The 26,649-nt window shown below is 38.1% G+C and overlaps 1 protein-coding gene across 2 annotated transcripts in view; it reads left to right on the top strand.

Annotated features, from left to right (window-relative positions):
- Positions 1 to 25,299, top strand: part of LOC149146190 (uncharacterized protein At4g15545-like) — a 93,711-nt gene extending 68,412 nt beyond the window's left edge. Inside the window, exons 3-9 of one of the 2 annotated variants that reach the window (XM_089452880.1) lie at positions 22,641 to 22,697; positions 23,018 to 23,093; positions 23,503 to 23,592; positions 23,720 to 23,956; positions 24,530 to 24,572; positions 24,759 to 24,837; positions 24,961 to 25,299. In XM_089452880.1, coding sequence (XP_089309006.1) covers positions 22,641 to 22,697; positions 23,018 to 23,093; positions 23,503 to 23,592; positions 23,720 to 23,956; positions 24,530 to 24,572; positions 24,759 to 24,837; positions 24,961 to 25,053 — 675 coding nt within the window. In that variant the 3' untranslated portion in view covers positions 25,054 to 25,299. Of the gene's footprint in view, positions 1 to 22,640; positions 22,698 to 23,017; positions 23,094 to 23,499; positions 23,593 to 23,719; positions 23,957 to 24,529; positions 24,573 to 24,758; positions 24,838 to 24,960 lie in introns of both variants that reach the window. The other variant, XM_089452879.1, reaches the window with a different exon arrangement.
- The last annotated feature ends 1,350 nt before the right edge of the window (positions 25,300 to 26,649 follow it).

Below are 26,649 nucleotides of genomic sequence, written 5' to 3'. Positions count from 1 at the left end.
GATGTACATTCCCACAGCTCTCAGCTCCAATTTGCCCCACGAAATCTCCTAGCGTCAGCCTCTAGGGTCTGCATCAGCCTCTCTGGCCCAACGTCACTCCAACGTCACCCCAACTAGCCCTGCGTCAGCCTCTGGAGCTTCTACGTCAGCCATGTTGGCACTCTCTGGCACTGTGCAGCTCCTGGCTGGCTCTGCGTGGCCTCTAGCTGGCTCTGTGTCAACCCTTTCCCAGCTTCTGTGCTGATGCTTTTGGTACCCTCTCTGCCTCTCTGCTTTTATATTCGCTGCAACTTTGATCACTCCTTTGATTTCCTCAGCAAGCCCTACCCCAGAAAATCGAATTCTTGATCAACTCAGTGTGTTCTCCAAGTGACCCTCAAGCCTCCTCTTATACTTTTGTCGTTGTCAATTCAATGGCCGAGATTAAGTCCCTAATCAACAGCTAAGTGTAGGAATTTACAGGGTAAGTTCCTCAGATAGAAGACCAAAGGACACTAACTCTTTAAATAGAGATCATGGACCAATTAGGTGTTAAGCCACGAATCAAGTGTCAGTAATACCGAGGAGAGAATGAACCGTCGGATCACTTCATGTCTAGAACATATCGCAACTGTCGAATTGTAAGTTACAAATGTACATAGTAAAGAAACACACTTTACCTAACTCTACACTAGACCAAGTTATACTTAACTATTTCCTATGTGTCGGAATATCCTAACACTAAGATTAGATCTAGCTTGATCCATGACTTTTGGACCATTCTAACTCAGTTTTATATTAATTCACATTAATATTTTATTTTCCCTAAGTTTAGACTTAGGGATTCCATTAAAAATATTAATTATTTTAATATCTCCCAAATTGGTTAGATTCTGCCCAAACCATTTTTGGGTATTGGAGATCTCATGTGCTTTAGCCTCTCCACCAAATTTCGTGGCTAGAGCACATACGATGCTACACCAAATCAACAAAGGACAGTCACTCGTGCGGAGAAGGAAAGGGTGTACTTGCTGCTGTAACAACTCTCTACCACAGATATACAAACTGCATTGTTTGCGTATAGATCATAGGCTTAAAGAACCTCCTACTCAAGCTAGAAAGAAAGGGAAGACAACGAAGTGACAAGGGCTAATCTGAAACATATAACAACCACACGTGCGAGAAAAGAAGGACAACCTGCGGTCATCACAACAACACTGTCACAGTGATATATATATCTTTGTTGAAGGCTCAAACTAGGCCTACAAAGCCTCTCTCAAGTGTGGAAGAAGGGAATACAAGCAAGGAAAGTCTAACATAGTTTTGGAGGACACTCTCACGTGTGAAGGATTAGGGCTTCACTGCTCCTACCCTAAGTCTACAGTTGTTGGAAGAAGTGCTGGAGGGAAGAAGACAAAAGTGCTGCAAGAAGAATCTATCTTGAAAAGACTTGACTTGTGCTTGGAGGATCTCATTGTCAGGGGTCTAGGGTTTGGCATTGATCAATAAGAAGCTTCAATAAGAGAAGACTTACTAAGGGTTTTCCTCTCAAGAGTGGAGAGGGTTTGTCCCTGGCAGAGAGCCAAATTTTGTGTTCTTGTTATTTTTATTTGGTAGCAGTTTGATGAAGCACACACATATGTACTAATAAGAAGAAGAAGAAGTATAAGCTAATAAGAAAAGTAAAAAGACTTCACAGATTATTATCAAGTCATAGAGAATCATCACAACGCTACTTTGCCCTAGATTCTCTAACATGGTTTCAGAGCTAAGGTGACACATCAAGGAAAGGGCAACTCAAGAACACTCATCAAGGATAAGCATCTACAAATTTGAAGCATCAAGCATAGAAGTCTCAACCACTTCAAGGACAAGAAGGGTCTACAATTCATCATTGATCTAGGAGAACTACAAAGCTAGAAGAAGATCCCTATATAAGGGCACCTTCAAAGAAGAGCAGATTGAAGGAAGACCTACATCAAGCTACAAGTCTTCAAGCAAACCTCATCACCAAGCAAGTCCACTTGAAGAAGGCAACTTGAAGGACATCAAGATCCAGGGAAGACAAGCCATCAAGCTTTCAAGGAGGAAGCAAATCCATTACATCTCAAAATCTATCAAGTAAGTACATATCCCCTTCTGAATATACATCAATGTCTTTTTGCAAGCAATAAATTGGTAAGCACCAATAAATTTCTTGCATGGAAGAAGAGGACTGATCTACTACTCAAGGAGAATGAACTCCTCGAGCATGTCAAAGGGAATATCACTATCCCTGCTAAGGAGCAAATTCAAGCCTTAGCCAAGTACAATAAGGATGAGATAAGAGCTCAAAGGATTCTGATAGAATCAATCAAATACTCTCTCATTCCCTATGTCTCCATGTTTGAGACATCGAAAGAAATTTATGATAAGTTACTAGAGCTATTCTCAGTATCCACCACCGGAGAAGTAATATCTTTGAGGAATGAATTATATAAGATGAAAATAAAAACGGAAGGAATAGCTCCCTACTTCATGAAAATCTCTGAAATGAGAGATCAACTTCAAGAGCTTAGGGAAATCATGTCTAATAGAGAGATGACAACTGTTGTACTCAATGCTCTACCTGAGGAGTGGGGAAACTTCACATCTAGCATTTATGCCAAGAAGGAAGCAACCACTCTCAGTGAAATGTGGTCTCTATGCAGAACAAAGGAAACCAGACTTAAGGCAAAAGAAGATGTGGGATCAAAGGAGCAAGCATTTGCTACCATGGCCAAAAGAAAGGGTAAATTTGGCAAGTTTGGTCCATGAAGAACAAACAACAAAGACATGTCCAAGATCCAATGTTTTGGATGCCAAGAATATGGACACTACAAAAGGAATTGTCCTAAGCTTAAGAAGGACAACAATAACAAAAGGAAGAGGGAAGAAGCTCACATAACTCAAGAGATGAAAGAAGGAAAGAAGCAAAAGAAGGAAGATCCTCCAGATCTCTACTATGACTAGGTCAAAATCTTTTCTTCTAGACTTCTTTCAAAGTTTTGAGTAGAATAGGAGCATGTAGGAATAAACTAAATTGCATGGCTAGAATCACCCTCTAGAATCTAGCAGCATAATGTACATAGAGTTCTAGACACTCATGTAGATGTAGCATTTATGATAAGAACAAAAATGCATAAGTAGAAATATCTTCTAGAATATAGGAGCATGACAAATATAGCTCAAGATATTCGTGTAGAAGAAGCATACCTAGTATAGGACCTCATATATGATGAAAGAAAATTGATCATGATAAGAATCTTAGAAAACCTACATCATCAAAAAGAAAGGAAACATTTGTAAGGTAAGGATCTTTAAGATCCTATGATAGAATCTTCAAAAGAAGGTTCATGGATCAAAGCAGATGTCTCATTGGGAATCCCATTCATGGGATTCAAGAAAAGGGATGATACGTAGGCAGGCTAAGATGAAGCAAGAAGGTCCACACCAAAGGATGATCAAGGAGGATCAATATGAGGTATGTATGCATCAAAGTTTAAGTCATGTTTTCAGTTGTAGATTATTAAGCCATGGGTATAGTTCTATAACATGATCAAGCATGAAAGAATCTCTTTCACCAAGAACATGCTCGAAGGCATGTACCACAATGCAATTAAGGCTAACAAAAGAACATGCTTACATGAGGAGCATAAGATTGCTGACTAAGAAGCAAGAAGAAATGCTGACAAGTCCAGAAAGCAAGCAATGCTTCCACAAGACGCATTAGATGGTTGACCTATCTATCTGAGAAAAAGCAAATGAAGAAAGAGATCAAGCATGTAAAGAACACCATGATCACCAAGAATCACTATCTGACAAAATGCCTTGAAAGATATCTCCCGAAAGAAGGCAGGACAACTCTGATAAAGGAAGAAAGGACCCTTGACACCTATGAAGGCCTTGGAAATATAAAAGGTGCAAATAACTGATTCTACTCTATGAAGATGTCGTGATGAAGAAGCCATCCAACAAAAGGAAAAGCAATGTTGAAGCAATATCAAGATGAAGTCATGATGGGCTACTAGGTCAAAGCATATAACCTAGCAAGTACGATGGAGCATCCATGAGGAGAGCATTTCAAAGCATGGACAAGATGACAAAGTAGTAGCCAAGATGACAAGAAGAACTTGATAGTCACCTTCCACAAAGCAATGACATGACAAACCAAGAAGGAAATTTATCATGGATGGTGCCCTACTGAGAAGAAGTTCGATCAAAGACTTCATGACATCAAGAAAGGAAGGAGATCAAGCAGCTAAAGGACCCACGAAGAAGACAATGTTGATGAAGGAAAGAGTCCCCAGTTAAGAGGGAGCTTTGACAAGTCCCTGATCAAGAGGGAGTTTTGGATCACCCCAGATTACAAAGGAGTGAAAATTGTGTTTTCCATTTCATGGGTCATGCACTAGACCAGGACTAACAACCGTAAGTCTAGATGAAGTCCACGAATGGAAATGTAGACACAGGATAGACACAACATTTTTGTCTTCTCTAGGGAAGAAAGAATGGGAGAATTAGGTAATCATATGGCATCTGATACTCTTCGAGGATGTGTAGGGAATCCAAGACAAGAGTAGGCAAGAGGACTGATATTCTTTGAGGGTTGGGAACCCAAGATAAGAATAGTCCTAGAAGGTCATACTCGGTGAACACCCAGGTGGGTATATACCTTGAGAGACAATGATGAAGTTGTCTATAAATCATTGGTCTCGCCAGCATTGTAGATCATGGTCTCGAAAAGAGATGGAGATGTTAGTCAAGGTCTTGCACTATGACAATGCTGATGAATATGATGCTATAACAGATGGATTGCAAATTCAGTTTCTCTTATGTGAATTCTTCAAGATTGAGAATTTCCAAACACCTTGTAATGTCGTATGAATACCTCCCTAGTTAAGAGGGAGTGTTGAAGAAAATGTAACTAGGATAGGTCTTCATAAATGTAATTTTGATATTTGTACTTATTCAAGAAAAGAGAAACTATTGTTGTAATATTTGTCAATGAGTTTCTTGCTCATTGAAAATAGGTCAAGCACATTTTGAAGTGCTTCTAGAGAGTCAAAGTCAAAATGTAATTATGATAAGACCCTTTGAGGGCATATTACATCATGTAAGTCATCATACAAGGTCATGGGAACACCTCCAAGACAAGACAAGTTCTCTACTAGCATTAACGAAGTCTCCAAGCAACAAATAATGAATAAAAATGAATTAAAGGGCAATCTGTCAAGTCGGCCTAAATGACAGTCATGTTGGCTTGAATAGGAGGGACATACCTCTATTTATAGAGGTTGTCCACTCCTTAAAAGGACAACAAATCCACTATGAAATTTGCGAAGGAGTAAGGTGAGAAGAAGACAAGGGAAGAAGCCTCCAAATCAGTGCGAAGAAGAAGGAAGAGACACCGAAGGTTTAAGGACTACTGTAGGGCTAAAGGACAGTCACACGTGCGAAGAAGGAAAGGGTCTACCTGCTGTTGTAACAACTCTCTACCACATATATACAAACTGAATTGTTTGGGTATAGATCATAGGCTTAAAGAACCTCCTACTCAAGCGAGAAAGAAAGAGAAGGCAACGAAGTGAATAGGGCTAATCTGAAGCATATAACAGCCACACGTGCGAGAAAAGAAGGACAACCTGCGGTCATCACAACGACACTATCATAGTCATATATATCTCTTTGTTGAAGACTCAAACTAGGCCTACAAAGCCTCTCTTTCAAGCGTGGAAGAAAGGAGTACAAGCAAGGAAAGTCTAACATAGTTTTGGAGGACACTCTCACGTGTGAAGGATTAGGGCTTCACTGTTGCTGGAGGGAACAAGAAAAAAGCGCTGCAAGAAGAATCCATATTGAAAAGACTTGATTTGTGCTTGGAGGATCTCATTGTCAGGGGTCTAGGGTTTGACATTGATCAATAAGAAGCTTCAATAAGAGAAGACTTACCAAGGGTTCTCCTCTCAAGAGTGGAGAGGGTTTGTCCTTGGCAGAGAGCCAAATTTTGTGTTCTTGTTATTTTGTTTTGGTAGCAGTTTGATGAAGCACACACATATGCACTAATAAGAAGAAGAAGAAGTATAAGCTAATAAGAAAAGTAAAAAGACTTCACAAATTGTTATCAAGTCACAAAGAATCATCACAACACTACTTTGCCCTAGATTCTCTAACAGTTTGCTCCTACTACCAGATACACTACTATTAGATCTTTGGTTTTTTTAGCAGCCACTATGGGATGTGTTGCACACATTTTATCAAAGTTCCAAGGTAGCATTTGTGCTGTTTTTTTTTAAACATCAGGATCATCAACCAACTAGCTTATTATGCCATTGTAAACCCATTTTGCAAAATTGTAATGTAAATGATGCTAGTATGACCATTAAATTATGTAACAACGTAAGTATCCCTGCGATTTTGGCAACAAATTTCATCCTAGGAGGTTTTTCGTCTCACCGACTTATCTTTGTTTCTAAACACAGATGATCGACAGAGTTTTTCCCTCCAGCATCAACCCCAAAGCTAGGGTGGAATTTATCGACAAGGTCTTACGTGATTCCTAGTGTTATTAGTCGAGTCCTTATAAAAGTGATTTGGGAATAATTTAAGCTATTTGGCTAAATTATTTTATTATAGATCACTTGGTCTACTAGATCATATTGAGTCGCAGAATTGGGTAAAAATTATGAGGGTTTATAACAAACGGGTATTCCCCTTTGAGGGTTGAAAATGTAATTATTTGATGTAAAATTATTTAGTGCATGGTCCCTTGCAATCAGACACCATGGCTAAAGTATTTGAGGGTGGAAAAATAATTAATCCCCTCATGTCAATTAATTAATTTTTTCTGGCGAAAAATAAAATAAAATAAAATCCTAAGCTAGAAAAATAATTAATTTAGTGTAAAAAAATTAAAATTAGAGAAATTAATTTCTCTAAGTGGAAAATGACCAAAGAAATTGCGGGTCATGAATAAGCAAACTTTTGGAGGACCCCACCAAGGCAAAATTGGATTTTTAAGAAAATTTAAGCCCTTGGACCTTGGTGGTTAAGTCAAAGTCAAACTTTTGAGAAAATTAATCCAAAATAATTATTTTTGGATTAATAAAAAATAGTTTTAATGACAAATTCAAAAATTCCTCAAAAATAAATATTTTTGACGACAGAGATTAAAAATTGATCAAGTATTTATCAACGGTCAAGATTATTTTGACAGGGATCAAGCCAATTAGATGTTATTTTCCACTTGGAGGGATTTCTATATAGAAAGCATGTTGCTTCTATTGACATCTTTTTCTTTGGTCAGATGTAATTTTGTAAATGTTGGTGTGAAGCCATTGTTCTGCTGGGAACGTTTGAATTTCATAATAAAAGACTTTGGGGTATAGTTCATGGTGTCTTTGTCTCATTGATTTGTGATATGTGTTGGGTATGTGCATTCCTATATTGTGCTTCAAATATTATATGAATTGTTATTTCATTTGTAGATGATAGGAACATTCTATTGGTAAGTTTTGGGCTTATCTTAGGTGATCCGATTCATTGTATGATCTAATGATTTTTCTTAAGAAATATATAGAGTTTGTAGGTTCCCTGACCCTTGGGCTCCAACTTCATAGACTCTGGGCATAGGTTGACCGTGTTTGGACGTCATATATTTTATGTGATTTTCTTACTTCGCTAAGGTTGTGGTTAATATTTATCTTTCAAAATACATTTAGCCATTGTCAAAATTTACAAAAAATTATCCCTCAAAAATCTTTCAAGCATTGCATATTTTCATATTTTGTAATTTTTTTTTTGATCTTTGTATATAATTTTTTCTAATCTTTGTTTTGCAGCTGGGGTTTTGGGTGTTCTTTTTAATTTTTGTATATATTGGGGTTTAGGTACTTGTAGATTTATTTGTGCAGATGAGATTCAAGAAGTTTAGTTGGGTTAGAGCTAGATCTAGGCCCTTAAGGGTAAGATCTAGTCTCTAGAATTTTTGCAGGGCCAACATCAAGATATTTTGCAGTGATTTGGAGCAAAATTGCAAATCTGAAGCAAATTGAAGTTTTGGCAAGGGTTTTGAATTTCTGAAGGCCTCTTGGCCCAACACTTTCTTCCTAAGCCTAGTCGCTGACCTAATTTGGCCTTTGAAACCTAGTCGTCTAACCCTAGGCTCCTTTCATTTTGGCCGCAGGGCCTCCAGGCCTTGCGGCAGCCCTTCCTTGGCCTCTAAGAACTGGCCGCAAGCCTTAAGGCCTTCTTTTCTCCCTCCTTATCCCTCCGTCCTCCCTCCTTCGTCATCTGCTCAGCCCTTTTTCCCTTCGGCCTGACCATTTCTTCCCTGTCATGGGCCTAAGTGCCTTCCTTTCCTTGGCTGCCCTCTGCACTCTAAGCCTTTGTCGTGCCCCTTTCAGCCCTCCTTCTCCTCTGTCCCTTTTTCGCTGCCCTTTCTCCTCTACCGTGAGCCTCTCCCTTGCATTCTCCTTCTTCTTTCCCCTTCGCTGTCCCCTTGGCAGACTGCCACAGCCCTTAGAGGGTTGTTCCTCCCATGTCATAGCCCTAACAAGCCCATATCCATCTTTTGTTTTCTATCCCTTGAAGCTGCAGGCCTAAAAGGCCTTGTTTCCCCTCCTCTAGCCTTTGTCCTTGTCTCTTTACCTTTCTTCAGTCAGTGATTGGGTTATTGTTCAATTTCTGAGTTAATCTCTTGAGGTTTGCAGTGATTTTCAAGTGAGTTTTGGGCAAGTGATTGTGGTTGCAGGTCATCTAGCTATTGGAGGATTCGTGGGCAAGTGGCTAACCTCCTTCTAGGCCTTGAGTCTATAGGTTTGGTCTTTCTAACTCTCAATACTCCTCACTGTTCCGTTACAGCCATCTGAAAATTACATTTACAGTGGTATAAGAATTGTTTAAGTGCTCTAAAATCACCTAGCTAATCATCTAAGCAATTCAACAATCAATTGCATACTTGAGTAATCATTTGTTGGAATATTTCATTAAGATTTGATGACTGTCGACTGTCCATAAAGTCTGACATAAGCAGTGACATAATCATCTCCTCATGTATTGCATTTCACATTAAGAGAAAATAATAATTTTGGCTTTTTTCTTGGGCATTTAGCATTCACAAATTGCTGCTGTCATAAAGATTTATTGCTCAAGAAACATAAGTAATCTAAGGTTTTCATTTGTGTATGCTAAGAACTGCTCATTGTGGAATTGTTTACGTGATTCAACAAATTGGTGAAGTATTTCATGTGCTAGGTGAACACTAACATCTTGTTGTTTTATTAATTGTTTCATAGCTTCAATCCTTACACTAATAAGCTCACTCTCTAAAGCACTTAACTTTAATCTCAAGAATAGCCTTTTTGCATCACTTGTCTTCATTATTCTAATTGGCATAAGAAGCCTTGGTATTGTTGTCATTCTTGTTTCATCGCTAATATCTTTTGGTGAATGATAACTTTGCATTGGGACTTAAGTTCTAAGGATTGGTGAATCTAATTACATATCTCTCAGATAATGGGCATTGAAGCAATATTGACATACCTTGAGGAATCTAATTGTCTAAGAGAACATTGCTAATCTCAAAAGAAATTATTGGATAATTGCTCTTGTTCTTCTTTGCCGTTATTGGTTTATGGTTATTTCCTTGGCACATTGGCGCATCATATTGAATCTTGAGTAATTGTTAAGTGGATAAGTGCTCTAAGTTCCCTTAATTTCTATCATTGTTACTGGTTAATATTTTGTGGAGGATAATTTTGTCTTGAGCACTTGAAAGGATCTCTTGTTCATGTTCGACACTTGCTAATTTGGCACACATTCTTGTTGTTGAGATTGTCTTTCTGTTCATTTATTAAGTACTCTTGTCATAAGACTAATAATAACTAAAGTACTCAAAACATTAATCAATCTTAACTCAAGAATCACTCTTTCATCTTGCATTTCATCCTAAGTTAGTCTTGCACCTAATAATTTACCTCCAAGCATAAGCTTGGTTGATAGACATTTAGGGCCACCCTTTCTCAATTTAGCTTGAGGAATCTAGCCCTCTTTAGTGGTTAACACAGTGACATTGCAGTCGTCAGAGCCACAGTCTCTGCAGCACTGGAGGCACTGAGTGTTTGGAACATAGGGGGAGGTATCATTAATCAAGTCTCTGCTTGCTTCCTGTTGGCTTCCACCCCACAACCTATTCTAGAGATTAGTTCCAAAACGGTTAAAAGGTTACACTTAGAATAGGCATCTAACCTAAAATCAACTAAGATTTTACATTTCACCTAGCTTGTAGGACTTGCATTTCATCTAGGATAGTGAAGCATCCAGGCAATGATTATTCACCGGCTTACTTGGCATTTAATTGGTAATACGCAAAAAGTTGACTCCATAAGGCACTGGTCTCACATTCAAATCTAATCTAATTTTTAAATCTTGCTAAAATTAACCAAGTAGCTAGGCCATTCAATCGTGTCTCCTGGACTTGTTGGTTTCCAACTTGTTTTTCGTCTTTACATTTCCATAGGGACTACCCCCCATAGCCTGTTATTGGGAGACAACTAGAATAGAGCTGGTGGGGATAAGAGTGACAGTTCCCGCCCTAAGTCGTTGCCGTAGTGCCTGCACAATCTGAGTGACAATAGGATGGAATATCCATCTAATGTTTGTCAAAACAACCTTCCTAAATGGAACCATAGATGAAGAAGTATATATTGAACAACCGAAAGTCTTTGAGATAAATAGTAGGGAAACTCACATTTGCATATTCAAGAAAGCTGTATATGGCTTTAAGCAAGCTCCTAGGGCTTGGTACGCAAGAATGGATGCCCATCTTCTAAGGATTAGCTTTGTCAAAAATTTTGTAGATGCAAACCTCTACATCAAGATAGTGAAGAATAAACTAGTCATCATACTTCTATATGTGGATGATTTATTTGTTTTAGGTGTGAGCGCAAAATTCTAGAATGTAAGAAGATGCTAGCAGTTGAATTTGAAATGAAAGATCTAGGAGAGACTAGGACGTATGCATTACTACTTGGGCTTGGAAGTTTGGCAGAAACCCGGTGAGATATATCTTGGCCAAGGAAAGTATATAATCATGACATTACAAAAGTTTGGTATGATGGATTCCAAGCCTATGACAACTCCCATGATCACAAATCTAAAAATGTTAAGATGTTTCGATTCTAACCCTGTTGATCCCACAAGTTACTGAAATTTGGTTGGCTCCTTGATGTACTTGGTACATTTCTCCCTCTGTAAGAAGAATAGATCTTTGTTAAGTGTTTTCAATTCCAAAATTTAATGAGCAAAGAGAATTCAGATTTTTATTCAAGGTTGTTCATGAGAATTTGATGGCTAGTATGATGTGTCATGGCCAAGTATCCACAATTTACTACTGCAATTGAAAACTAAGGCCACCATTGTCAAAATTATTCCTTTTTCAGTGCTTCTACATGAAATTTTGTTTCCTGTAGCAGCCCTTGTTTTCCACCATATTGATTGTTTTTTTCTTTGGGAGGAGTTTTACAAAGGATGGAAGGAAAATACATTTGGGGGACACTTAGTGTGTGTTGTGGGAGGTATCAAGGCCCTGATATATGCTTTGCTGTAAATGTTCTAAGTCAATTTCAGATGGAACCTCATCGTGATCATTGGATGGCTACAAAGCACATTTTGAGATACCTACATGGAACTATTCATCACTGTTGATTCTAATTGGGGTGGCAATGTGACAGATGGAAGAAGCACTACCGGTGGTTGTTTCAGTTTGGGATCCGCAATGATTTCTTGGATGAGTAGAAAACAAGATACAATTGCTTTGAGTAGTGCTGAAGTTGAATATATTGTTGCATGTGAAGTAGGAAAAGAAACAGTTTGGTTAAGAAAGCTTCTATCAGATTTGTTTGGAGGGCCATTAGATCCTACAGTTATAAATTGTGATAATCAAAGCAACATCAAGATGTTTGAAGACCTCGTGTTCCATGCCAAGACGAAGCATATCATTAACAAGTACCACTATATTAGAAGTTTGGTGTAGGATGGGGTTGTGAAGATACAATACATTCTGACTGATGAGAAAGTAGTTGACGTATTGACGAAATCTCTTCCAAATAAGAAGTTTGAATATTTCAAAAGCATGCTTGGACTAGTGGACATCTAAAATTTAGTAGATAGGGAGAGATGAAGCATCTTGGGACGACAAGATGCTTGGCAGGACCTCTGCCCGGCTTGTGATGATGTCTAGATTCTGAAGTAGGGAGGGTATCGTTGGTTTTGTGGAGCTCCAACCTTTGATACGATACCTAAATCCCTGGTTTGGTGTTAGAGCTGAAGCCTGATGGTACCTTTAGTGGCTAAAGCTGGGAACACACCTTAGTCCCAACCAGTTAGATACCTTGGTCAAGTATCTAGTCCGTAGCACTGCATTTGTTGTGACTCTTCATGTCATTTTGAGATCATCCATGTACCTTTGTATATATGTTATTATGAATACCTCCCTAATTAAGAGGGAGCGTTGAAGAATGTAACTAGTGTTAGCCTTCATAATTGTATTTGAGTTATGATGTATAAAGAAATTTTATTATAAAAGAAAAATTATTTTGAAGCATGGGTTTCATGCTCCTTTATTTATTTTCTAGGTCATAGCTTCCATTGAAGGCTTCTAGGTTTTGTCTTGAGTCACAAGAGTAATTGCCACATTTATTAGACCCTTCTTGGGCATCTGTATCATGTAAAGAAAATGATTTTTGACTCAAAAGTGTCATTTGTCACCTCTTCACCAAGTCGGCCCAGATTAGAGTTATTCGACCCAACAAAAGCAGTATAAATAGAAGAGGAATTCGACTCATTTGGAACACACTCTCAATAAGTTTGATCTACAAGAGAAAGAAGATGAAAAAGAAGAGTGAATAGCAGGAAAGAAGACCAATTTAAGGAAGAAGCAAAATCAAAGTTTGTGACATCTCTCTCTCTCACACATGCGAGTTTTCCTAGGGTTTTTGGGCAAGTTACAGGGGCTGAAATTGTAGAAATTTAATGTGTAGATTCAAAATTGCTCATGAATTTCCTAGATCACAAGACTTGAAGCTACTCTATTGATCCGTGGAAAGCAAATCACGATCGAGAACACAAATCATTAACATGCATCAAGATTCCACACACATACACAGAGATTTATCTAGGGAAAAGCAACTACTCAAAACCCCTTACTATTTGTATTGCATTAATCAAAGAATGGAGAAGAAATGCAATGCTTGCTCAAGACTGAGCAACCACTGCATTAATATAATCTATCTCTTTGCCTCACACACTGACTCAAGCCAATACTTAGCCAATTTCTCAGCCTGCCAAACTCTTATTTCCTTGCATTGTTTGATGAGGAGTTAGCCCCCTATCAATTAGGGAAATTACTCATTGATAATTGTGTAATTCCTTTAGGCCCTTCTTTGACTGCACGCACCACCTATACAACTTGGAAAATTCTACATCTGATAGTACACTTCCCTTGAACTCGAATCTCAACTGGGTAACTCGAATTCTCTACATGCATGTGTTAATTTAGGCTGAACAATCAGTTTAACTGGATGATCACTCAATGTGAAAAAAGTTACACACCCTTGACTAATCCTCCATTAGTTCTACTAACAATGAGAACTAGTTACACCGACAATAACTCAAATTAACTGAAATAGATTGCTACAAATTAGCAATCAATCACGTAGAACTGAACTCAAGTGTCTCCAACTCGAATTTACTAATTTAATTGAGTGACAAGACCCATGTCACCTCAGTTAACTACCTCCAAGTATTCTGCTGAAATCGAAATTCGAATTTTCTCCTAATTTAATCAAGGAAAATTTAAATTAGGAATTTCTTGTTGCATTTTCAATAGAAATTTTTGAAGTAGTTGTAGGTCCAAAATTTTGTAGCCAGGGGGCCAAAATTCTGGGAAGTTGCATTTGAGATGTTGACACTTGGAGACTTTGGCAAAGTTCATCTATTTGAAGGAAGAGTTGACTTGTTGATTAGAGGAAGTATTTTCTCTAAGTTAAAAGGATCTTGGATTGTCTCATTTGAATCTATTATTGGAAGAGTTTGACTGGGTTTTCCCCTTGATAGGTTATTTTCCCTGGCTGAGTGTCTATATCTTGTGTTCCTTGTTCTTGTGATCTTCATGCACTTTTGATTTATTATTTGCTTGATGAAAGATAACATAATAAAGAAGTAAAAGAAGCCAACACACATCACAACTAATTATCAAGAAAAGAGGAATCAAACCCTAATGTCTACGTGCCTTGATTTCTCAATAGTGTCTAAGCATGCAGAAGTCGCCCCCATTCTCCTTAGAACACTTTCTCAAGTGTGAGCATGTTGCTATATTAACTTAGCCTAAGTCTAACTTAGGAAAAAGCACATATTAGTATGTTAACTTATTGGGCTAAAAAAGCATAGGAAAAGTAAAGTAATTTATTCTAGTGATTTTGTTTTAATCTTAGTCGTTGATCTCAAGCAAGGTGAGATCTAATATCAGTCGTTAATCACTTTGTGAGTAGGGTTAGTGTTAAGGATTTAGCGGAATGTAAATTTGTAAAAGCAAGGTTGAGGAGAGAAAGAAGACACACCATACAACATCACTAGCCTTAGGAGGAGTGTGATACTCCAAAGTGTCGAGTCTGAGGATGTATAGGAGGAGCTCTGAGATCCAGATCTACCGAGGAGATGAAGCACCAATTTAGGGCAGATTTGTTGGATTAGATCCAAGGCATTTGTATTTTTCTATTTTCTTAGTTGGGCCATTTTCTCAGGATGAGAGCCCAAGTAAGTTTCGAGGTTATTTTAATGAAAAGTTGTGATTGGGCAGACATTTGTTGTGTGATTATGATTGAGATTGGTATATTCGCTTCCATTGAATTTTAATGTGTTAGGAACCTAGCTGTGTACTTAATTAGTAGATCGATTTTCTTCTAGGAATTAAGTATCGGGTGTTAGGTTTGCAGGAAATCTAACAATGAAGAAGTGGAATTGAGACTAGTGAAATGAATAACATAGCATCAATCATCACCTTAGAGCCTTGCACTCGGTAATTGAGACTTCTCAAGAGGTCACCCATCCTAAGACTTTGTTGGCTCAAATGCACTTAATTGTGGAGTTTTCCCCACAATCAAGCTCACCTAGCTTGCAATCCTTTTTGCAAAACCTTTGCAAGTAATGTGCCTTATGAACTATTTAGTTAAAGCTCCCTTGACTCTTTTATTTCAGTATTGTGGGATTTATAGTCCAACATATGAGATATCATTTTAATAATCCATATCCCATATCCCATGAGTTTTAGTCGTAACTGACCAATTTCTCATGGTTTTTGAAAATTCCACTTAACGCTTATTGCATTGGGTGATGTTCATAGGGGTGAAGAAGTGGGATTGAGACTAGTGAAAGGATTGCATGGTATCAATTTTTACCTCTAGGGGTTTCGGTTAGTAACTATGACATTTATTGAGTTGTATCACGGTCCTATGTTATAACATCTTTGTTTTTAATACTTTTTAATATATTTAAATATTTTACCTTTTCTTAATATTCTTTGGTGCTCCCATCTTCAGTTCCCTAGAAATTTGGGCTACTTTCTAACCATTCCCAAAACCCATCATCCTATTCATCCTCCCTGCAACTCAGTGCAACATAACTAGTTGATTGAAAGATGAAGTTACTCTATTGAGCCTCTTATAGGTTTTAAGGATCCCCTTTTTAGTTTGGTGCTCTTGCATGAAATTCACTTAACAAATTGTTTTCACCCAGTTGTGTTTCCGTGCCCATGATATTGGGGATGATATATCAATAGGCCATGTTGTTGCAAAATATTGCACCTTGGTGCAAAGCCTCACAGGGAAGGAAGATGTGCAACAAAATAAGGGTATCACCATTGTCATCTAAAAAAAAATCCCTCTTCTATTGTAGTGGTGACTATTAGCTACCATAAGGAAGGCCTCCTGGTAGGACTCAAGGATCCAATAAGCCTAGAAAGGCTAAAGCTAAGTGATCCCCAAGGATCCTACAAACCAACCCACAAATTCCTATGCTTGTAAAGGCTATCGTTAGGTGGAGGTGAAGTGCAATGCAAGCAATGGAGTTCACAGTGTCTATGGGTCAATCCCAAGGCTTCTTGAACCTTGAGTCCCAAATAGAGCCCTGAAACACACCTTGAGCATGCAAAACATAAGGCTGCAACAAACTAGGTCAAATTCGGCAGTGTTGGACAGAAAACAAGGCTTTATTACAGCAGCAATACTAACTATTCAAAATGCATGAAAAGTACATATAATGAAAGGTTATAAAATTAGCAACTTAGGAAACAACAATTAGCACTTTTCCATGGTTTTATTAACCAATAATTGCAATTTAAACAATGACGTCAGCTGTAAATAATTTCAGAAAAATGCATGAAAATCCAATTTAATGCCATTCAAATGCACTTTAAACTGATTCCAATTGTTAGGACATTAACCAATGAGAAATATTAGACTAATTAAACATGTTTAGGTTGAAATTTATCCCCAATATCAATGCAATGAAAATGAAAAGATTAATTTAGTTAGGGTTTCACAATTTAAAAAAAATAATTCTAGCCACAAGATGGATGAAGACTACTGCCTGCTCCACCTACCACAACTTAAGGGTTCTAAAAGGAAAACCTAATTCCAATACTCTAAGGGAAATTAACCTACTTGCCCTAAGATTTAAATGAGGGTTTTCAATTCTCAAGAAATTCAAGGGAGGAGAAGTAACCTACTGTCCTTAAGCATGTGGAAAATGAGGACAATCTCAACAAAGGACATGCATAAAATTGCCCAATTAACCTACTTAACAATAATAGCAACAATTCTCATGTATCCAAGCAAAATAGATAAACTATCTCACTTTACATGCATAATGTGAAATTCATCATGAATTTTTTTTGAGAAGAGCTCAATCCACCAAGAGATACCCTTAGGCCTAGTCGCTCGATTAGGCGGCCTAGTCACTCAACTAGGCCCCCATTATGCACTAGTAAAAGGAAAATTCAAGAATTGAATAATCAATGTGTGACAAGACGATCCAAAGGAGAAATCAATTCCCATATTTATACAATGCCAAGTTGAGTCCATTTTCTCTCAACAAGGCTAAAAGAGCCACACAAACTACGTAAGTCCGTGGTACAAGAGAATACGGTCACATGCCAACCCTAAAAATAGCCATCTCAACTCAAAAACACAACAAAAAGTCATAAAATGACCCACATGTGCGATAATAAGGTTAAAGGTGTGATGTCATGCTCAAAATGAAAATGAGCCTATCCCTCATCAAAAGGTGCAAGGGGGCACCTTAAAAGGTGATCATCATGAACAAGTCATCTCCATAGTCAAAGAAGGGTGCTCCATCATTAAGAATCCTTCCTCATCATCACGTGGTCCGCCCTCAATATGACATCATGCTCTAGGGTACCCACATCATATCTCCATGCCAAACTAGGATAATGTCACGGGGTAATGAAGCAACGTACTAATCCAAGAAGGTGTAGTAGCCCCCAAAAGGGGTTTCATTGCATCATCATCATCATCAAACCAACCATCTACAAGGAAATGCCCATCACGATGGGTACAAAGCCAGCTTGGGGGAGCCTTGCGCTGTCCTGGGGTACATCAACCGTTGAAGCAATGTCCTAGCTCCTGTTATCACCCTAAAATCTTTGTCTCTAAGCTTTGGAGAGTTGCCTTGTTTCTAGTCATAGTCTTATAAGTTTTGAGTCATCTCATCACAATTAGTGTCATTCTCATTTACAAACCCTTCTTCTAGTCATGGTGTTAAAGGGTCTCTAGGTCATTTCATGCTTTAAGGGTTAGGTCATAAGGTCAGAAGTCTTTCAAGGTCATATCTCTTTTCCAAATAAAGTTTGACAGCCTCATTCCATATCCTAGAAGCCTCACCATGAATTTAGAAGTCATATCTCACATCATTTTGGAGAAATTTTCAAACTAGCTACGAATCCACGTTTTCGTAGCGCAGACAGTGTAAAAATCCTGTTTTGCGCTACGAAATCAGTGTTTTTGTAGCGCGCTACGAAACCCCTGAAGCAGCCTGTTTTAGCAGAAAAACTGTTTTTACTAGTTAACTTCCAGAAGCTTTCCTGAGCAGCTGAGAACTCAATTTTGCAAACTGAAAGAGGCTTTTCTTCCTAACATGCTGAACTACAAAAACCTCTTTCAGTTTCTTCAAATCCATTCTGAGGTGGGAGGAATTTATGGTTAAACTTGCGCTACGAAACTGCTGAAAGTCAAGCTTGGTCTTCTGGTTTTAGCAGTCTTTTTCAAGATCAGTTTCTGGTCACATGCAAAGGTATTTTGGAATTCGGAAAGAGGTTTATCTTCATCAACTCTCTAGCTACAATAACCTATCTCACTTTCTTCATAAGTGTTTTCAGTTGGAAGATAATAAGCTTTAATTGAGACCCTAATTTCAGAAAATGGATTTTTCCTGTTTGACACGTGTTTTTCAAGGACAGATTTTGGACAGCTGGAGGAATGTTTTAAAAAACCAGGAGAGGTTTTTGTTCTAGACAACATGGGCTACAAAAACCTCCTTCAGTTTCGTAAAATGTGTCATGGGTGAGGAGATAAAGGCTCTGTCCCACGTGCCAATTTTCAAGGATCTAAACCTAAAAACAGGGAAACATGTTCCCTAATTTCTAGGGTTTTTCATCAGCAGTTGGGTGACCACGTGGGAGGCTTCATCAAATTCGACTTCATGAGGTTGCAGCTGTCAAAGAATGCATTTAAATGTTTAGATAAGGTTGTTGTAATCATGATAAGGAGTTACACTCCTAGTTGTATTAGGTCTCTAGGACTGCTAGTTAGGTGTCATTTGCATTTAATAGTTAGTTTTAAGTATCAATAGGTGTCATAGTAGGATGAATTCGAATTCCCCTCATGCTGGAGGAGGAATCTCAGTTATGTAAAGAGCTCTATATATAGAAGAAGATCTAATGTACAAAGGGTTGGAAATTTTCAGAGAAAGACTCATATTGTGCCATTGTAGAAGATTATGTTTTTATGAATGCAGACTTTGGCTTTACTTCTCAGGATTCAGAAAGAGTTCAATGGTGCAATGGTGGCTTGTTTATGTTTGTCCTTATCTCCTTATTTGCAGTAGTATGAATGTATGATACTTAGAATTCATTGGTTATGCTCTAACTTCCTTCATACATTTGTAGACTGTGTTTTCCTTTATGCTACTGATGTACCCTTCATATGTTGAATTCTAGATGCCCTGACTTCCATGTAAAGCTAATTTTATTGTCATACTGAAGCATTTCTTGACTCCATAAGCCCAATGGATGCTTACTGATCATGTTCAACCATTCATATTTCTTCACTTGTTTCATAGAGTTAGCCATCTAATTCATTATCAAAAATCTTTAATCTTGTGAGAGAGCCCTCTCAGGTTGGGGAGGCTAAGCCTCAGCCAAAAGTTGGTTTGAAATAGTTACTCAAAGTCTTCCTGATCAGCAGCCTTCCAAGGCCTGATTTTGAGATAACAGCTCCAATGATCAATGTCCAAGGTGTTGGAGGAAGAGGAAGGCATCATCAATGCGACTAAATCATCAGATGGCTCAACATCCTTCAAAAAGTGTGCAACGACCTGCGTGGAAGTGCTCTAGTGGAGTCAACATGTGGGTTGGACATCCTCCCTAAAGTGTTGAAGAAGCATGTTGAGATCCCTCAAGGGATGGTCAATGAAAATCTGGAGAAAGGACCTAACCCAATTCATGGAATCAAGTAGCATCATCATTGAAGGTACCTCAAACCAAAACCATATCAGAGTGGTCCATATTTAATGGAACAAGGAATAAAAGTTCATCACACAAGCCTCATCTTCAAATGTATAGCTTAAGACTTGTAAGCAAGTTTTTCAAATTAGGTATGGGAGAGTTATCGCTGGGCCCTATTAGGTGCTTCCAACCTCAAGGGGAGGAACAATTTCTAGGTCAACCCATCAGAAGGTGTTAGTGAAAGGATAATATGGATTGCGATTTTTCATGGAAGATGCCACCATGTTGTACCATCTATGCAACCAATGTCCTTGAGCATTGTGATGTGAAGAGGGAGCAATTGTGGGCCCTGAGTCACCCCTTTCCTCATCCTATTTTTACCACCCCTTGAGTGCACTTTTTCCTTCAATGGTTTTCTTTTTCTTTTCATACATAGCTTGTGTTACATGTTTCATTAGATGCATCAATTACCCCTTAAAGTTGTAGCAGTCCATTGCTCACTGGAGCAGGGACATTCAAAAGTTCCTTCTATTTAGATAGATCATGATATGCCAAGAACTAGGTGAGGGCTAATAAGGAGGGTAGAGATCAGGTTAGGATTTTGTCCACTCACCTACACATTGTCTCAGTTGTCTTTCACCTTTTAACATTTCTCTCAGAATGGCTATATAGGCTTTCAACTTTCTTTCAGCTGCATAAACTTCTTGGGCCCAGTTTCTGGGCCCTCAAAGACATGGTACACAGGGGAAGCCAAATAATGTGAGCAGAAAGCAATCAACCAGAAGAGGGGACATGGGCAAGGGAAAGAGCAGAAAGTGGGAAACATGGATTGTGATGGACACACATCATCAATCCGTGCTTCCTATTCGTGCCCCTCCTAGACAGTGGAAAGAAAATGCCTCCAGGAGGGTCACACTGGAATGGGGTGTTGAAAAAATGTAACTAGGTTCGGTCTTCATAATGAAATGTAATTGTGATTTTTGTAAATGATGAAAAGAATAAAATAGAATTATTTTTGTGATGTTTGCTTCATGGGTTTCATGAGCAAGAGATCTTATTTAGATGGCTCCCATTGAGAGCCTTAGGATTTGTCATTAAAGTCAAAAGAATTAATATCATGTATGAAGAGCTCTTCTTGAGCATGTGTCAAATGTATATGAGTCTATTAAAGTGTCTAGAAGCCCTCCAAAGACAAGCACAGTCCTCCTCTTCAAGTTGGCCTCCAAATGAATGAAAGAACTCATGTCGGCTCACCCTATGGAGACACCTATTCGAAATGATATGTCGGCTTATTTATATGGACCAACTCTATAAATAGGCATGAAGGGTCCTCAGTCCTCACATTAGGAGAGTGAGAATTTCGCAAATCTCTCTGTGGTCTCGGATTTAGCAGCAAAATGAAGTTCGGATGTATCTCTCTGAGATTTCGGGTGGATGGGACAGAGATAAATTTGGATGCCTCTCTGATTTCGGTGAACAGTGGCAGAAGACAAATTCGGATGTTTCTCTGTGGACAGTGGGAGCGAGAAGTCTGAGATTCAGGATGACTGTTTCAAGAGAAGAAATTTTGGTGCCCTAGACAGAGTAACACAGTTCGGTGAGAAGTCTACTCCTATATTTCACAGTGACAAGTCTACAGTTCGGTGAGAAGTCTGCTTTTGTAATTCAGTGAAAAGGAATTTGGTCTACTTCAGGAATTCAGATCACAAATGCAGTGACTTGTTCAGATCTCAGAGAAGAGAAGAATTTGGTGCCATAACAGAGTTCGGACAACTGTTTCAGTGCTATTACATGAAGGAGATCTCAGTGTCAAGACAGTGATAAGATCTCAGTGATGACAACATCTCGTTGCGAAAAGGACTAAGTAGAAGAGGAGTCAAGAAGAGTGACTGTCAAGAGGACTTGTGTCTTGGTCTTGGAGTGGTTAATAGGTCAAGGGTCTTGGTCTTGGTATTCGTCAATTGGAATCTCTATAAGAAGAATTTGTGCGGGTTTTCCTCTCAAAGAGTGAGAGGTTTTGGCCCGGCTCATAGCCTACATTCCATGTCGCTTGTCTATATATGTTCATGCATTGGTTATTGTTTGATGAAGAAGAACACTAATAATCTAAGACGAAGAAGATTCTAACCTAATGAAGTAAAAAGCATTCACAAGCAGTTACTAATCTAAGAGAAATCACCTAATGCTAATGCCCTAGATTTCTCAACATGGGGGTGGGTGATAACCACCAAGGTGAAGCAAGGGAACAAGGATACAGTCAAAAGCAGTCAATTATCCAATTTAACCTGTGATCCATACTAGAATGTCTTTAACCACTAAATAAAAGCACCTTAATACATAAATGGTTAGCGTACCTCATATTTGAAGACCCATCTTCATTGGGTGAGCTGGCTAGATGAAATAAATCACTGACCCAAGAATGGCTGAGAGGCAGCTGAGAGTTGCTATCTAGATCATGTGGGGCTGCTGACTGGCAAGCTGGATCAAAGGGAGAATTTTTTTCCCTGGGGGTTACTGACAGGCTGGAGGCAACAGGCCAAATTGCATTTTCACCTTCAGCAGCACTTACGGAAAACAATTGTGCCTCTTGAAAACTGCAGCCAGATATTTGATATTTTCAACTTTTGACTTAAGACATTAAATTGATGATGAATCATGATTGAAGATGTGCAATTTTTACCACCAACAGGCTTCCTCACCAGTAGTGTTTCTGGTACACTAGAGAAAAGTTTTGGTGTTCTGCTTTTCTTTCTATTTTTGTTTATGATGTATTTCATTACTAGTACAATGGATTGATTTCGTAACATCTTGCCTGAGAACTAATATCCATCATCCTTTTCAACAGTTGGAGACGTTTAAAAAGACCCTAATGCAATCACTTCAAGAAGAGGATGAAGTCGCTGTAAGTATGGAAAAAGTAGTCAAATTTCATTAAGTTATACTTTATAACTGTATGATTATTATATGGAAGAGAGGTCAGATTCAATACCATAATAGCTTGAAATGAATGAAGCAGCAGACACTGTTTACAATGTAGAAACCAAAGTAAAATTGTACTGAAGTTTTAGGAAATGTCACACTGGTACCTTCCTGGGAAGAGGCATGAAATTGGCCTATCTAGAGGACGGGAAGAGGGGCAGGAGATAGAATGTGCCTTGTTATTTTTGCATATAGGGGCAGAGGTTTTCTAAATCATTGAAAATTGTCCGTTTCTTCTTGCAGCAAGCAGAGATGACACAAAGTACAGCTACTCAAAGAGTAACATCTGCGAAATTATCTTTCAGCTTGTCTTCGAAAGGTGCCATTAAACACCGAGTTTCACAAATGTTAACCTCAAATTGTTACACGTTATGAATTTCACTAAAATCAAAATAACCTGAAGGTCCTCAGGTGACAAACGTAAGCATTCAGGCAATATTCAGCAATGCAATAATATATTTTCTCCAGCATTGAAAATTTTTAAACTCAGTATTTCAAGGTTGAAATATCTAATTCATTAGTGAGCAGTATCTTTGGCATGGAATTTACCTTGACTGTTTTCTAGCGTTTCAAATTGATTACATGAACTTTGGTAAATCTTGTTTCAGTCCTGTCATTTTGTGGGTCTGCATTAGGTAATCCTTGCTTCAAAAGCATAATTAACATTTTGTTCTGAAGAAATTTACATTTCCCAGAAGTTGAAAACTGAAATCTTGACTGGACAGAAGGTGACAGAAATCTCCCTATTGGAGGAACAAATCAGGTGTCAAGTGTAGTGTCAGAAACAAGCAATTCAACCGTAGATGGCAACAATCAAGGTGGAGCATACGTTCTATCAAATTACTGATTTATTTTAGTCACAAATTATTCACATGCTTTACAAATTATGGGCATGGTGGACCGTGGAATAACTTGTTTACTAACCAATGGCATGTTGTTTTGCAGCCTTGAGGCACGGCACATCAAAAGGAATTCCATTAACACCACATAATAACACACCGCCAGAGCTCACACCAAATGGATCTCCTAAAAGACTGTCTCCATCTCAGTCACCAAGACGACATTCTGGTTCAGTGTCACCCACAAGACACCAATTTGAAGGCAGGTTGTCATTGTATTCTTCATTACCATCAAGTCATCAGCCAACTGCACCAAGTTCCCCTCTCCATTCAGGAGCACAAGGTTTGCTATGAAACTTAAATTTGACAATAAGATCTTTTTTAAAACATAATGTTTTAAATTTTTAAAACTACGTCTTATCACGGTGTCACAACTTTTGTATGATACATTCAAAACGGTGGACCTCAAATAGAGAAGAAGAAGGATCAACCAAACAAATAGGATAGATACTCAAAAAAAGATAATCCTTCAATTTTAAAAATATAAGAAATTATATCAATTCCACTAATAATTTAAACAATCCTGGTAAGAAACTCATCTTGACAACAAAATTTTCTTAGTATTCTCGAGAGTCAAAACTATATGGCATAAGCTTTTAACAGAAAAATCAACTGTGTTTAACCGTAGCGTATAATTTGATCTGGTTAACGAAATTGATGACTAGTATTTGTTTTTCAGTTGTTTTTATATTGTCAATAAGAGAGACGAAAGGAAGAACAATGCAGCAAGAAAAACAGCCGTTTTTTGTTGCTATGCTTGCCATCTTACTAATCTAATTGAATCTGTCTATCACTGCCAAACCTTGAGTATTTGGAAATGCACTAGTCCTCATCTTAATTTTGACTTGTGTTCCAGCACATGTTCGAATGGATGGAAAAGAGTTCTTTCGTCAAGCCAGGTGCGGGAAATTCAAATTTCTCTACCTGTACATTTTACAGTTTTCATATTCCTGTAAAGAAATGTATAATAAAACAAAAGTTTTGTCCATTTTAATAGTCATAGTTATCCTTGAATCCAATTTCATATAGCCTGATTTTTAAATATAGAATCTTGACCTAATTAAAATTTTGATGCTGCATCTCAGGAGCCGCTTATCTTTTCAACAGTTTTCTGCATTTCTTGCTAATATCAAGGAGCTTAATTCACATAGACAAACGAGAGAGGTATTTTGATTGCTTACAAAGTATTGAATGAAAAACGAAAATGGGTTCATTGCGGGAGATATTACTAAGGTTGTGATGTTAATTGGAATGGTTTTGACCTTTAACAATACTTTGTCATTGCAGGAAACATTGCACAAAGCTGATGAAATTTTTGGCTCAGATAACAAAGATTTATATGTTATCTTTGACAGTTTGCTCCATCGTCATCTATCCTAATAAGGATAGGACAGAGATCAGTGCTACCTTGGAATGTAGCTAGTCACAGCCGCTGCCTTTCTTGAGAGTGGATGCTCTGAATAGGCATTTAATAGTCAGTCTGAACACTATTGAGTTCGTGCAGGTTTAAACAAGGTGGATATTTTCCTTTATTGGTAACACTATGAAACGTGAATGAATGTTTAAATTGTCAAACTTGTATTTCACATTCTTTGGAATTAAAGCCGGGATATTGTATTTGCATGATGTCTGTGTTTGCTTGTTTGTTCTTCAAATCATGGGTGTTCAATTTCGAGTACAACTTCATGGCCTACACAGCTTTCTATATTATCAATAGTTCTGTTTTTTGAGAGTACTTACTGCAGAAATAAGGCAGTACTAAATTGACAGTAGTGTTGTTAAGAATGATCCCTTGAGATATTCATGAAACAATTGAATGACTTTATTGTTAGATTATATGTTCATGTCTTGAACTTCTTAAGAGTGTGAGTGATATACATGTAATTGAGCTATAACTTTTCAGCTTTATCCAATATCTCATAAACTTTCTTAATGTTGTTCATGCCGTCATGGTCATTTCATATGACAGAATTAGCCTTAGTTATTATTCCCAGCATTATGTTGATTTCAATACTATCTTACATCAATAACTGAGTCTTCAAGGAGCCTGAGAAGTCCGGACTAGGTAGCCTCCCCAAGAAGGGTGGATTAAAGTCAATTTAGATAGGGCATCCAAAGCATGTTCAGGCAAATCAGGTGTAGGAGATGTAGGAAGAGACAACCAAGAGGTTATCCTGATTCCTTACATGCTTTATGCAGGTAATAAATACAGGGCAACTAATCAGACGAAGTAACTCTTGAATGGCTATAACAAGCTAAGTTTCTAGGGTGACTTCAAGATTATCATCAATCTCAGAAAAAACACTGATGTCCCCCTTGGATTTGGCAGGTCAAATACAATGATTTATGGAAACATGTAGAAACCTCAACCATGTCGTATTCTCCCACATAAAGAACAACCAACAAGGTTGTCAACGTCATCACCAACTTAGCCCGTCTAAGTAGGCAGGCATCAGTAGATTTTCATCCCTTTGAACAATTTGATGGAGGAAGGCATGTGGCATGGTCAACTCTCTAATCATTTAAAGGCCTCTTCTTAATGGTTTGAATCTCATATGAAATCAAATCTAAGGTATTCTCTCCTATGGTAGCCTCCTCACTTCTTATTATTTGCCCCAGTCACTCACATACACCTCCTTACAATTGTCCGATCACCAGTATCAACATTCACCAATGCACTTAATTGGCCAACCCATGCCATTCAGTTTCCTTTTTTCATCTAAGCTTTGGCTTATTTCCCTGCCATCCTTCTCATTCTCTTCCTAGACACCCAAAGGCTCTCCCCCAAGTGATTTCCATGCTTTGTACCCTTCAATTCCTGCCCTCTTTGCCCAATAATCTCAAATTTATGTAGTCAGTTTCCCATTCAAAACCTCTCTTGTGCTCTCTTCTAAGGAAATGGAGTGAAATTCTTCAAACCTCATGTACGAGACTCAATCAAAATCTTTGGTTAGGCAGCCTCCTTGAAATATCATG

The sequence above is a fragment of the Pinus tabuliformis genome, chromosome X (assembly GCF_031772625.1).
Source record: "Pinus tabuliformis cultivar Carrire ecotype Pingquan chromosome X, CPIR1, whole genome shotgun sequence".
NCBI classification, from domain to species: domain Eukaryota; kingdom Viridiplantae; phylum Streptophyta; class Pinopsida; order Pinales; family Pinaceae; genus Pinus; species Pinus tabuliformis.
Note: the sequence above shows the minus strand (reverse complement) of the source record. Positions and strands in the feature narration are given on the sequence as shown.